This window comes from Chelmon rostratus, chromosome 12 (assembly GCF_017976325.1).
Source record: "Chelmon rostratus isolate fCheRos1 chromosome 12, fCheRos1.pri, whole genome shotgun sequence".
NCBI classification, from domain to species: domain Eukaryota; kingdom Metazoa; phylum Chordata; class Actinopteri; order Chaetodontiformes; family Chaetodontidae; genus Chelmon; species Chelmon rostratus.
The window spans coordinates 21,115,683-21,128,511 of NC_055669.1; the positions used below are offsets into that span (position 1 = coordinate 21,115,683).

Here is a 12,829-nt window from a genome sequence, read left to right on the forward strand (position 1 = left end):
ATCGTCTCTTCCATTTATAGTTAAGGTGTGATAAGTTTCTTAGTTTCTTTGTAATGAGCTGAACTGAACCCTTACATAACGGGTGTGCAAACATTTCTTTTTTTAACGAATCAAGGCAGGTACTGGATGTGGAAGTGTTATGACAGTGTTGCTAACTTATCTATGTCATCTAACCTGGCAGCCACAGATAAGTGGCTGAAATTGCTGTTTATGTCTGCTAGACTGGAGACTAAAGCCTAACAATTGCAATGGAAGATACAACCTATTTTTTTTTGTTTACTGGAGTGGTGTACTTAAATACAATTTAAATGTATGTGAACTATTTTCATTTTATAGTTCACAGTTTCAGAAGAAAGTGTAATTTGATGGTTGTAGTTATGTGGTTATCATCAAGACTTTTAATACAAAACCAGTTTTAAAATATATTCCTCTGATTTCAACATTCTATAACATTCAAAGACTGCATTGCAATTCTAATTCAATAATAACTGACAGGATCGATTCTGCCAAAATAAATAATTTTTACTTTTACCGACATTTTTCTGCTCACAGGTCTATATATACGTACTAAAATCAAAGTCGTGAAAAATAATGTGGATAAAAATTGATGTTTAATTGGTTAACCCCAGGCTCGACACACTGAGTGTATTCCCGCGAAAAAATATCTTAGAACAAATAACAAAAGACAAATCAAAATAAAAGTTACCACGACCGAAGCTTTAACCGTAATTTACCGTATTAAAGTAGTAAAACGTCCAGATTATATCCAGATTACTGTAAAAAGCAAATGTGGAACGGCATCAGACTATAGTACACAGATAATAGTTCTCGCGAGATGTCATTTGACCGCGAGTTTTCCCGTCCACATCCTGTGGATGTAACCCGCCATCTTGTTGCGCCGAGGAGGAGAAGAGCAGCAGATATGGCTGACTACAGCAGCGTGGCTCCCCCGTCCTCTAACGCCGGTGGCGGTATGAACGATGCTTTTAAAGACGCTCTACAGCGAGCCCGACAGGTAAAAGGATAACTAACTTGTTTATTCTAAGCAAAATTTCGAAGTCAGTAGCAAAAATCGAGTTTCGATGCGTTCTTACGTTACATACGGCATTGCGGCTGGCTACGCTAAGCTAACGAATAATGACTTGCTAACGTTAAGGCTACACCAAACCGCAAATCCAAAAACAGACGTGAAAACAGGAGCGATCCTCGCTGGATGTATTGATTGCATTCGATAAAAAACATCAGTTATTATTTAACCTAAGCCTTTTGTGGATTGATAACATAACCAAGTGTCCGAAGTGGAAGTGTAGGCTTTCCTTTGTTGGTTCAGACTTCCGGACAGAAGTGCAGGCCGCAGTCAGCGTGATTGCACAAACGCAGCAAAACACGAGAAGTAAAGATCCCATTTAAATCGCAGTTTTCCGTTATTCTTTTTGTTTGTTTCAGATTGCAGCAAAAATCGGCGGTGATGGCGTTGCGGCACCCCCAACTAACGAATTTGGTTACGGAGGCCAGAAAAGGCCCCTGGAGGACGCTGGTGGGTATTTTCCCATGCCTAACCTGAATATCGGTCAGTGACTCAAATCGATTCAATGCAAGTCTTGATAGTTAATGCTTGCCTGTGTGTTGTAGCAGCTACTAAATCGTATTTGCCTAGAAATGGACTTAACTAAATTAAATCTAAAGTAATATTGTCTTGATATCAATAAACATTTTATCCAGCAAGTCTTAACATTCTGTACATGACTAAGTTACTAACCATGTGAGCAGTTCATTTTTATGTTATTAATGTGTTAAATTGTAGTTTTTGCATGTATTTAGAGTTGAATGATATTTCACTTTTTTCACAGCTGTTTCAAATCCGTGCCTGGCAATGACAATGTGTTCATATTTAGGGGATGAATGTTTGTGATCCCAAGATAAGATAAAACCTATGGGTGGGTGAGCAGTTACATAATCTGGGCAGGTTGAGTCATTGTTTTGTTTTATTCAATTTTACTTTTTGAGTTTTAACTTTTGAAGCAGCATGACATATATATAATATAACTTAATCCCAAGTGGCATCATTGTCATTGTGTTTCCAGTTAATTAGGTACACAGAGGTACAAGTAATGGAGTGTAAGACAGCAATCTGCAATAAAGTCTCCCTGCAAGGGTTGTAATGTAACTAAAAGCCTCCAAAAGGCTCTTGAATGCCACTCAGCACCTCTCCAACAGTTTCAACACAAAAGCTGAACCTTATAGCCTTGAGGGAGATGTTGAATTGGGCTGTATAGAGTTCGGTGCACCTGCGAGATGGTACTAGAGAACATATGCAGTTTTGTGTGTGTGTATTGCTTTAACCATTTAAATTTTAGGCGATGTTGATAAACCATTTTCAGGTTAAAGAACAGTGTTAGTAATGTTATGGTAGGTATGAGAGATACTTACGCTGTTTATTATCTCATGTTGTCGCAGACCAACCAGAGACAAAGAAAGTGGCTACGAATGACGGTAAGTATCCTGATGATAGAGTTTGAGTAAACATTTTAATGTGTGGCTGTAATTTTTAATGATTTCCTACCCAAAGTAATCGGCCTGAACATTACATGAATTGGGAATTTGTTGCATGGGTTGCTATTACACGTTGAACAATTATTTTTCTCCTCGAATGAGTCGTAATGTGTTTTTTGTTTTTTTTCTCAGCCTTTTCAGCAATGGGAGGCATGGGTGGCCCTCCAAGGTATGTACTCAAGTTAAATTAGAATATTTTTGTCTTCCATATGAGGCCCTTTACTGCAAAGCTCACCTTGATTTGTTCTCTTGTTTCCAGGTCAATATCAGAGGAATTCAAGGTTCCAGATGGAATGGTTGGATTCAGTAAGTTTTATTTCCAACAGTAAAAGCATTGGCTCAGGGTTGTTGTTGTGACTGAACGTTTGGAGATAACACCCTTTTTTTCTCCTAGTAATTGGAAGAGGAGGTGAACAAATATCACGGCTACAACAGGAATCTGGATGCAAGATACAGATCGCACCTGGTAAGAGCTGCCACTGATTCTCACTAAATACCATGGTATGGAAGTTTTGTTTACTGCTGTATGGTTTGCATTAACTACTCCTTGTCTGTGTTGTAGACAGTGGAGGGATGCCGGATAGGTCAGTGACATTAACAGGACCACCCGATTCCATCCAGTAAGTAAATTAATTAACTTCCATTTAATGTCCCCTTGCAGTGACATTGTTAATTTTAGACGCATACACATCTTGTGGACTCTGTAATGGTAATTTTTCTTTCATCAGGACTGCAAAGAGGCTACTAACAGAGATAGTTGAGAAGGGGCGCCCGGCTCCAGCATTCAACCACAACGACGGCCCAGGAATGACTGTCCAGGAGATTATGGTCCCTGCCTCTAAAGCCGGACTTGTCATTGGGAAGGGAGGAGAAACCATCAAAAGCCTTCAGGTGAGTGTCCAGCCAGTGCTTGAGTAGCAGGGGGATCGAATGACCACAGGGACTGACTTTAAAGCAGTGCACATTTTGGCATGACGGCATGTGTTTGCTTCTTCTCTTAACCGACAGGAAAGAGCTGGAGTGAAGATGGTCATGATCCAAGACGGACCCCAAAACACAGGTGCAGACAAGCCACTCCGCATTTCAGGAGAGCCCTTCAAAGTTCAGGTGGGTCCTTGCTCTGTGACCATTGCACTTTTAACATTATAGCAAGCTGTGATACAAAACGTCCTTTTATATGCCTAATTATTTGTCTCCATGGAGACCGGTGGAGTGGTGCTGTAATTAGATGTGCTCTCTTTTCTGTTCAGCAAGCCAAAGAGATGGTGATGGAGCTAATCAGAGACCAAGGCTTCAGGGAGCAGCGGGGCGAGTATGGTTCACGAGTCGGAGGAGGAGGAGATAGCTTGGATGTGAGTATTAGTAAGAGGTGGTTTCATTTATCAGTTTGGAGACAAGGGTTTGAATCTACTCCTGAATTTTGTTTTCGTTTTCTTTCTGTCAGGTTCCTGTCCCCCGGTTTGCAGTGGGCATTGTAATTGGCAGAAACGGAGAGATGATCAAGAAAATACAGAATGACACAGGCGTCAGGATTCAGTTTAAACCAGGTGAGTGGTTCTGAAGAGAACTGAGACAAAACCATGGCCAGTGAAATGGAAATGTGTCCGGTCCGTGATGAAAACTCATGCACCACGCTGAAAAGCTGATGTATAACCCTAACCCTAAACTTATCTGAGACCTGAGCACATACAAAGGCGTTGGAGAGACAATAATTTTTAGAGTGTCATGTCAATCACATGATGCATTTGTTCATTTTGATCCCAGCAACAGGAAGTCTTCATATTCTCTTCTCTCCCTCCAGATGATGGCAGCACACCAGACAGGATAGCACAGATCATGGGCCCCCCTGACCAGGCTCAGCACGCGGCAGAAATTATATCCGATCTGTTGAGGAGCGTCCAGGCTGGCGGGCCTCCGGGGCACGGCGGCGGCAGAGGCCGTGGTCGCGGGCAGGGGAATTGGAACATGGGCCCCCCTGGTGGCCTGCAGGAGTTTACCTTCACTGTCCCAACCATGAAGACCGGCCTCATCATTGGAAAAGGCAAGTTGAATGTTGGGGAACAGGGTCACTTAACTGTTTTGTCCTCCACACTCCTCTCGTGGGCTTTTAAGGAGACAGGCTGATGAATTAATGATGTATTCGTGGTTAATGGTTTTTTTTTTATGAACTCTTCAGGTGGTGAGACAATCAAAGGCATCAGCCAGCAGTCTGGAGCCAGGATCGAGCTACAGAGGAATCCTCCACCCAACGCTGATCCCAACATCAAGATGTTCACAGTTCGTGGCTCCCCTCAGCAGATCGACTACGCCAGGCAGCTGGTGGAGGAGAAGATCGGGGTAAGACGCACGCTACGAGTTTATTACGATATTCATGGAGACGTTTGTCTCTTATGAGCTTGTTTACTGACCAGGATGTGTTTCTTTTCAGGGACCAGTCACTCCAATGGGCGGCCCACACGGCCCCCCTGGTCCACACGGAGGTCCGGGCCCACATGGACCTCCCGGTCCACCCGGACCCCCTGGGGCTCCCATGGGTCCATACAACCCTGGACCATACAACCAGGGACCTCCAGGACCACAGTAAGTGCCACGTCTTTCAAACTCCTTTTAAAAACGTGAATACTCTGACACAGAATATGTGGGGGGCTGATGGCTTCTTGTATTCTTTTGTCAGTGGTCCACCCGCGCCTTACCAGCCTCAGGGATGGGGCAATGGCTACCCACACTGGCAACAGGGACAGCCTGACCCAAGTGAGTACCTGCTGTTTTTTGACACACTGGCACGTTTGATATTTGCCTGAAATTTACAAGCTTTTCATGATTACCCTCTTTGTTCGAGCAAACCTTTTCATCCGTGCTCAGACCCACGTCGTATTATATAAAATGGACAGCTAGAACTATGTGTTAGTTATAACCTTTGTTACTTTTTGTTTGTTGTGTCCAGATAAAGCAGCAGCCGATGCCAACGCAGCGGCGTGGGCAGCCTACTATGCCCAGTACAGCCAGCAGCCACAGGCTCCCATGACCCCGACAAGCGGAGCTCCTGGCACGACTCAAACCAACGGCCAAGGTAACTGAAGCGTTTCTCTTAGCGAAGTGTCTGCGCTTCAAGAAGAAGCAGTAGCTGTTCAGCTGAGCGTAGAGCAGTGTAGTTTACTAGCTTTGCTCCAGTAGTGTTCTGTGCTCGTGTCTTCCTGGTGTCGCTAACAGGAGAGAAGTTGGTTTGCTTTCACCGTTTAAATGACTTTGCTTCTGCAGAGCACCTTTTCTTTTTTTTCTTTGAAACTTTTTTTTTGATATAACCCCAGGGACAGGGTAGTTTTCCTCCACCATTCCTAGGCTCACAGCTCGACCCAGGCAGGTGGAGGACAAACTGCTGAGAATGATTCACTAATTACAAGTACCGTTTTTTTTAACAGGTGACCCACAGGCTGCAGGTCAGAGTGGACAGGCAGATTACTCCAAGGCCTGGGAGGAATATTACAAGAAAATGGGTATATGAACGTAGCTTCAGTGTACACCTATTAACACAAGACAGTCTAAACAGCCACAGGGCATTCAATCGGCTTCTTTTTCAGGTCTGGGTATTTGTCAGTACTGCTGGCCTGCTGTGGAGCTTTTTCAGTGTGCATCCACTTGCTTTGACATTTGACGCCTGTGCTGTTTAGACTGCAACACTTGACTATCTACAGGACTGAGCTGTGGACACAGAACCACCTTTTATGAGCTTAGAGTAGATTATTTTCCAGACTATCTTAGGGTTTTATCAACACTGATGGCTGACTGAAGTTTTGCCATGTGCCATGAATGTATTACTGCTACTGAATGTGTGTAGAGTTAAATGATGCAACGTAGGGTCTATGTTGTGGATCTGTTTCTGATTTCCTCTAACCATTTGGATGCATTGACACATTTTTCTCTTCTCTTTGCAGGTCAACAGAGTCAACAACCTCAGGACTACACGAAAGCCTGGGAGGAGTATTACAAGAAACAAGGTTGGTGCTCCTGAAATCAGACTTAGCACCGGGATGAATGAAAGACCAGTTTAATTGTGTGATTTGTGATCTGTCCAGTCAATAGCTGGAAGTAGGAGTATCCCTCCCAAGTAGAGAAACTAGTCTGAGACAGTTTGGCAACAGCACAGGAGAGTCATGGTCTGCCAGAGATGAAGTCAAACTGCCCTTTACTGTCCTCAAGTGGCTTTTAATAACACGTCATCGCCTTTTTACTTTTTATGGAGTTCCCTTTCTGATAAAGAATACCATCCATAACATGGATGACACATATTATTGTATGTGTGTTAGTAAGTCAGAAGTCACTCTGAGGTGAATGTTTTTAATGCTGAAGGGCGGCTGTGCTCCTCCAGCAGCCCTCTGTGGTAGAGCCGCTGCTCCCCCAGCTGCCCAACACGAAGGCAGAAGGTTTCTGACCCGACACCCAGAGAAAGCGGTGCTGGGTTCGTTCCCCTTCTCACAAACGTCGTCTCTGAGCCGTTACTGTGATGTGGATTTAGAAACCGCTGTTAAAACGCTGCGGTTATTGCTTAATATGTTGGGATGCGCACATGTAGAGGTACCGTTGTGCAAGGATCTGACTTGCAATGAAAAGAGAAACTGCTTTCAACTTGCTGGTTAATTATCCACACTACAGTAAACAACTTTGAAGCATTTAAATAAAAATCTAATGACCTCGAGCAGCTGGCCAGTTCACCAATGGGTTCTCTGCTGTTCTACCCTCCAGGTCAAGCGGCCCCTCAGGCCACAGCAGCAGCCGCGGCCTCCCAGCCCGGAGGCCAGCCAGACTACAGCGCCGCCTGGGCGGAGTACTACCGCCAGCAGGCTGCTTACTACGGCACAGCCAACCCCCAGACGATGGGCGCAGCGCCACAAGCCCCTCAGGTACGCCCCCGATAAGAATCTGCCCTCCACACCCACTGAATTCTCAATTCTTGTGTGCTCTAACCCCCTTCAGTCCTCAGGTTTTCACAGGGTTCCAGTGAGTGCAGCAGCTTCACAAACTTAACCAAAACAACTTGCTCCCCATACAGGTTTTGAACTTTAATTTTGGGAAGCTGAGTCCACTGTTTCTGCTGTTAACATGCAATGTATCTTCTATGTATTTTTTTTGCACAGGGCCAGTAATGTGAAGTGGACATAAAGTAAATGCTACATTGTCGAAACAAAATCCTTTGTTAAATGTTTGGATGCAGACGCCTTGGTGAAGATCTTAAATTTCCTTGGTTTCAAAGTGTTTCACACAGATGGCAGATTACCCGGCGAACACGTCCTCTTTCATTTTTGTTTTTCTTTTTCTTGTAAATGCTTTATTTTTAGTGAGGTAATTATACATATGGTCATTCCAGCCCTGTATCTACATTAAATGTGGTTAGAACTCATGTTTATTAAACTGTAGACATTACCATGTAAATCATCTCAGTTTTAAAATGCTATTGCCTGTTGTGTTTTTGCAATAAAACAAACTGAAACCTCCTGTGTTGGTAAGTTGGGGTGGTTTTAAACCAAAAGGGTTGAGATGAATTTCTGTATCTTTTTGTTTTATGAGGGGAAAAAAGTTTGAAATGCAAGGCCATGTGTGGGTTTAATTGTCCAAAAAGGTTGACTCAAAGTTGTGCTGTCCTGTCTCTCTCCAACTGTCTATAAGGCTCTTAGATACATTATGTGCGTGCAGCGATCCCGAGTGGTTCAGACCAACAAACGTCCTTGTTGATAGACATTTTTTTTTACACTTCTGTTTCCTGACATTGCTCTGACTTTAGCCGTAGACAGATGTTTGTCCTAAGAAAGTCGACAGGTATCTTGTGTGCCGTAACTCATGCATTAACTGCGTTGCCGTAGCGCTCTTTTGTTTTTTAAATTTTGCCTGGTTTGCTGACATTGTTGAGGTAGTATGCACTGTATTTTCCCTTGATAGACACTTCCTCCTCCACAGGCAAGTTTAGAAAGGCGGTAAGCAAGTATTCTTCTTAACATGTTCCCCAGAAAACGTGGTTGCAAGAAATGTTGCATATTTTTAGTGTTATATATATATATTTTTTTGTGCTGTTCTTTTTCCAGGACAGTCAGGTAAATTGCCACTGTATCCAAAAATGCATTGAAACGTTTGTCTTGCCCATTTGAAATTGCGAACTGACTCAAATGTATAAATTTGTTTTTTTTAAATGTTTTTTTAATATAAAAACATTGCAAAAATCCTTTTTGCTGTGCCCATTCTGTTAGTGTTTATCCAAGATAAGAACATAGATGTTGTAGGGTCGGGGGTGGCTAAGCAGTCTTCGTCCATCAGTTGCGCCCTCCTATACTGTAAGTACAAAACTGTGACTGACTTTGAGAGATACCCGCCTTTTTTGATGCTTTTATGAACTGCAAAAGATGTAGTATTTTTGTCAAATATTGCAATTTTCCCCATGTCCCTGGGTAAGTATGAAATGTTCTGAGGAGAGGAGTAGTCCTGTAGTCACATGTTTGAGACTCATTTCCCCTTGTGTGACTGAACATTCACACTTTGAATCTTCACAGTATGTCGACTTTGTAGATTGTGTAGGTAGCATTTCAGTGCCAGTTGGATTTCTGAACCGAGGCTTTGAATGTCAGCACTCTGTTACACTGTTGGCAGGAACTGTTTGTCCATGTGGTTTTTTGCGTTTTGAATTCCTGACCTGCTAAGTGCCATTGTCTAGTTGAGACTGTCATGTTTTCAAATGCCATTTATTGCAACATATTGCTTAGAAAAAAAAGTCCTACTGCATAACTCCAGTGTAGCATGCTTAGGTTTCTGCTATTACTTTAATGTCCTATATGAGCATGTGGAATGCTAGTAGTGGAAGTGCTTCTGACTAGTTCAGTATTGACATTTTCTGAATGAGCACTCTTGTTGAAAGGCTGTTAATTTTAAGACATATTTATATAAAAAAAAATATTTGCATTGTTCACTGATGGCAAACAGTGCAATATATCTGATCTTTGCAGTGTCATCCCAGACCTTGCACCTTAGGTTCTGCTGCAATAACACAGGTAAGCGAAACCTAAGGAAAACCAGTGTTTTTGTCCAGTGACATGACCAATATCCATGCAAAGAAATGCTTACCTGTGTCTTTAACTTGCCTCAATGCATTCATGCCTAGTCGTAAAGAAATGTCCAGGATCTCAAAAACAATGAACAGGCCTTTGAGATGATCTGTCTTGAATGAACTGCATGACATGAGCTGTATGATCTGTTACATGAAGTTTGACTTAATTCAGAACCAGTTGTTGCATAGGCTCACAGAGGAATTGTCATTGTCGTATGTGATTAATATTTGATACTAGTCTTTGCACCCCGGTAAGTCTGAGTGATCGTATAGCGATGCTTTAGTCTACTTTGGTACATTAATCTGCATGCCATGCAAACCTGTTGACAGAAGTTAGCAATGTGCTCAACTGCTAGGTCAAAAACGGTGAAATACATGATTATTTCTTTTTATTTTAAAATTTCTCTGTCGTGGTGTGAATCTGCCCTGAAGTGCAGTGCAAATCTGCTATTGAAATGCTGCTGCCTTCACTTCTCGCTCACAGTGTTGGAGGATGCTGCAAGCTTAGGTCATAGAATCAGGCCCTGTCGTAGTTTGTCCCCAAAAGGAGGAATCCTTTGAGTCAATCCCACTGCTGAACGTAGACCGTTCAAGAGCTCCAGTAATAAGGTAAAACAGCAACGCAATGAAATTCAATTTCTGTGATTGCAAAGTGTTGGTCAGATACATGTTTTTCAGCTCGGACTGCTTGTTACTGTAAACCATGATGCCATAGTGTATTTAGAGTTGTCTGATGGTTGTTTATCGCTTCAATGCCTTCATCAATAACCTGCAGTCAGTAGGAATGTGCTTTAGAAAGTTGGACGAGGACAGGAACTAACGTACTTTCGATGACATGTGCACTTCTATTGGCAGTAAATTTGGGGTTTTCAGTTTAAATCACGTTTCTGTGCAGTTAAAGGGTTGAGTTTGACTGTTCACTCTGTACGTGTGAGATGCTCAGTGTTTCAACACAGAGTTCGTGGGGGTGTAGAAGACAAAACAAGGAGCATGCCTTAGAGGTAAAAGGTTTCATGTACTGTGTGTATTATCAAATCTATTGGACTTTGTTTTTTGAATCAACTGTACTGACTTTTGAAATGTTGCCATGTTCATTAATAAAGTTGTAACAAACTGGACTAATTACTGGAGTTTCATTTTACTTTAGTTCTTCCAGAACATATGAAGTATATTAGGATAGTTTTAGGATATTGAGCAATACCCACTGCAACAAAATGAGTATTCAGGAGCCAGATGACACAGAACAATCTGTTTGTTGTAGACAGACATGAGTAAATGCCCTCATTAGACCCCTGCACCCCTTAATTAATCCACAAAGGGCCCCCAAATCTGTGCAAAACCAAGTCAAACATGAGAGCCAGCTGATGTTGATTTTTTACACTAAAGAAAAGCAAAACTACCAAGCAGATTGTCAGTCTTTTATTTTTATTTATACACAGAAACAAGGTGAAATCACAAATGTCAAGTTTTTTCACTCTGTTGTCAAAATAAAGTCCACCTCAAAGTCTGCGTCAAAACTACTCATGGACGTTGACACGTTTTGATCCATCATGTCTCCTGTTCATACTGGACCTGAAAAGACTTGTCTAATGTAAGTGATGGGGGACAAAATCCTTCGCCTCAACTTTAAAAGTTTGTGTATCTTCCATCACTGCAGTTCATGAAGGAACTAGGTCAGTGAAAATTAATTTCTTATTCAGTAATCTGAGTGATTCTGATTAACAGAAAAGCAGCACGAGCTATCTGAGCCCACAGGACATGTTCAGATGTCCAAAACATACAGAAAGAGGACTAGAGTTTGTCCCCCATCACTGATTCTGTGACGGTACATGATGACGTGGGTGTTTTTTAAGATGGACCTCAAAATGCAACTATTGTGCACAACAATGAATAACATCCATCATCTGTAAACGGTTCTGCCAAAGCTTTCATGCTGCACATGTTCTGTACATGGCAGTGATGCACCAGCATGGTGGTATTTTTCAAACCTCACAGATGATGGAAAACAAAAGACTTTTCAGACTGACATTCAGTGATGAACACAAGGCTTGAACATGTGCATTAACAGTAAGGCTTCTTGTGTGTTTGCCCATCATGAAAAACGTAGTGGCACAAGTTTCAACAGCTGCGGAATAATGCAAGGGCGATGTAGAATCTTATATTTCCTGTATCTGCCCTGAGGGCTGCGTGTGCTGGACTTCATTTAAAGTAATGCATAAAGGTTTGTGAGTCCGGGTGCCAAAAACACCTTTCCCTTTTAAAGAATTAAATGTTACGACAGAACAAGTCTGACTCATTTCAACATTTCTCTGTCCCTTTGTTCAGATATTTCTCTGGGCAACACGTGCTTGTAATAAAAACAAAGTACATTAATGGTTTTGCATTGCTGATGTTCGACAGGATGTGGAAATACATCTAATAAATCTCTATCTGATAAAGTTTATTATACAACATTGGTGTTCATACTATGTTTGAAGCTGATCACAAATCCACTGATGCATACAGGTAAAACTACTACTTCTAAAAAATAAATCCTGCATCATTTAGCTTTATAGCAAAATAAATACTGTAAAATGCCTTCTTTCCTTCACACAAACTGCTCTTAACAGCAATAAATATGCTTTACATTTACACAGCAGAACATCTACTGCAAGAGAACTAATAGCAGTCTCACGGCAAGTTGAAATGACAGATATTATTGCTATGATATCCTCTAACTAGTGTGCACCCCCATGGCACAGTGAAAAGAGGGTTGGGGATTGGAGGTAATGGTTAATTGTGAAGGCAGACGGCTGGTATAATTCAAATGGCTCCTCGGATACACAGCAATGAGAGCATACGGCATGATGGAGGAGGCGGTGAGTGGGTGAAAAAGTGTTTCACATTAAAGTTCTTGTGTGAGTGTTGGGTTAATGCTGGCAGTTACTGCAAATGCCAGATATGTCAATTCCAGCCGCGGACCCTTGTTGCATGTCATATCCCCCTCTCTTCACGTGTTTCCTGCCTGCCTCCGAGCTACCAAACTGTCCAATACAGGCAAAAATGCCCCAAAAATCAAACTTGGCATGGGCCGGGAGCTGCAGGCATGAGGATAAGAAGAAAAAGAGCCTCGGCTGAATCTGAACTGAGTGTTCCTGTCTGCTCAGAAACAGACAGTTTCCACCATCCTCCGTTCATTGTGCTCACAAT

General features: G+C 42.3%; 1 protein-coding gene across 6 annotated transcripts; it reads left to right on the forward strand.

Annotated features, from left to right (window-relative positions):
- The first annotated feature begins 888 nt into the window (after nt 1-888).
- On the forward strand, nt 889-10,758 carry fubp1 (far upstream element (FUSE) binding protein 1). Of its 6 annotated transcripts, none has more exons than XR_006007238.1 (20): nt 889-1,015; nt 1,447-1,570; nt 2,458-2,493; nt 2,686-2,722; nt 2,813-2,859; nt 2,948-3,019; nt 3,116-3,173; nt 3,282-3,444; nt 3,562-3,660; nt 3,804-3,905; nt 3,998-4,100; nt 4,355-4,594; nt 4,730-4,890; nt 4,982-5,133; nt 5,228-5,304; nt 5,498-5,623; nt 5,973-6,047; nt 6,486-6,548; nt 7,294-9,584; nt 10,125-10,758. XR_006007238.1 is itself a non-coding variant. In XM_041948708.1 (20 exons), the coding sequence occupies exons 1-20, from the start codon at nt 923-925 to the stop codon at nt 7,692-7,694; spliced, it is 1,995 nt and encodes a 664-aa protein (XP_041804642.1). In that variant the 5' UTR covers nt 889-922; the 3' UTR covers nt 7,695-10,758. The 6 variants fall into 6 exon arrangements, 5 of the variants coding, with proteins under 5 accessions (XP_041804642.1, XP_041804641.1, XP_041804643.1 ...); XM_041948708.1 differs by having other exon boundaries at nt 7,294-7,451; nt 7,686-10,758; XM_041948707.1 differs by having other exon boundaries at nt 7,294-10,758.
- Nucleotides 10,759-12,829: the final 2,071 nt, after the last annotated feature.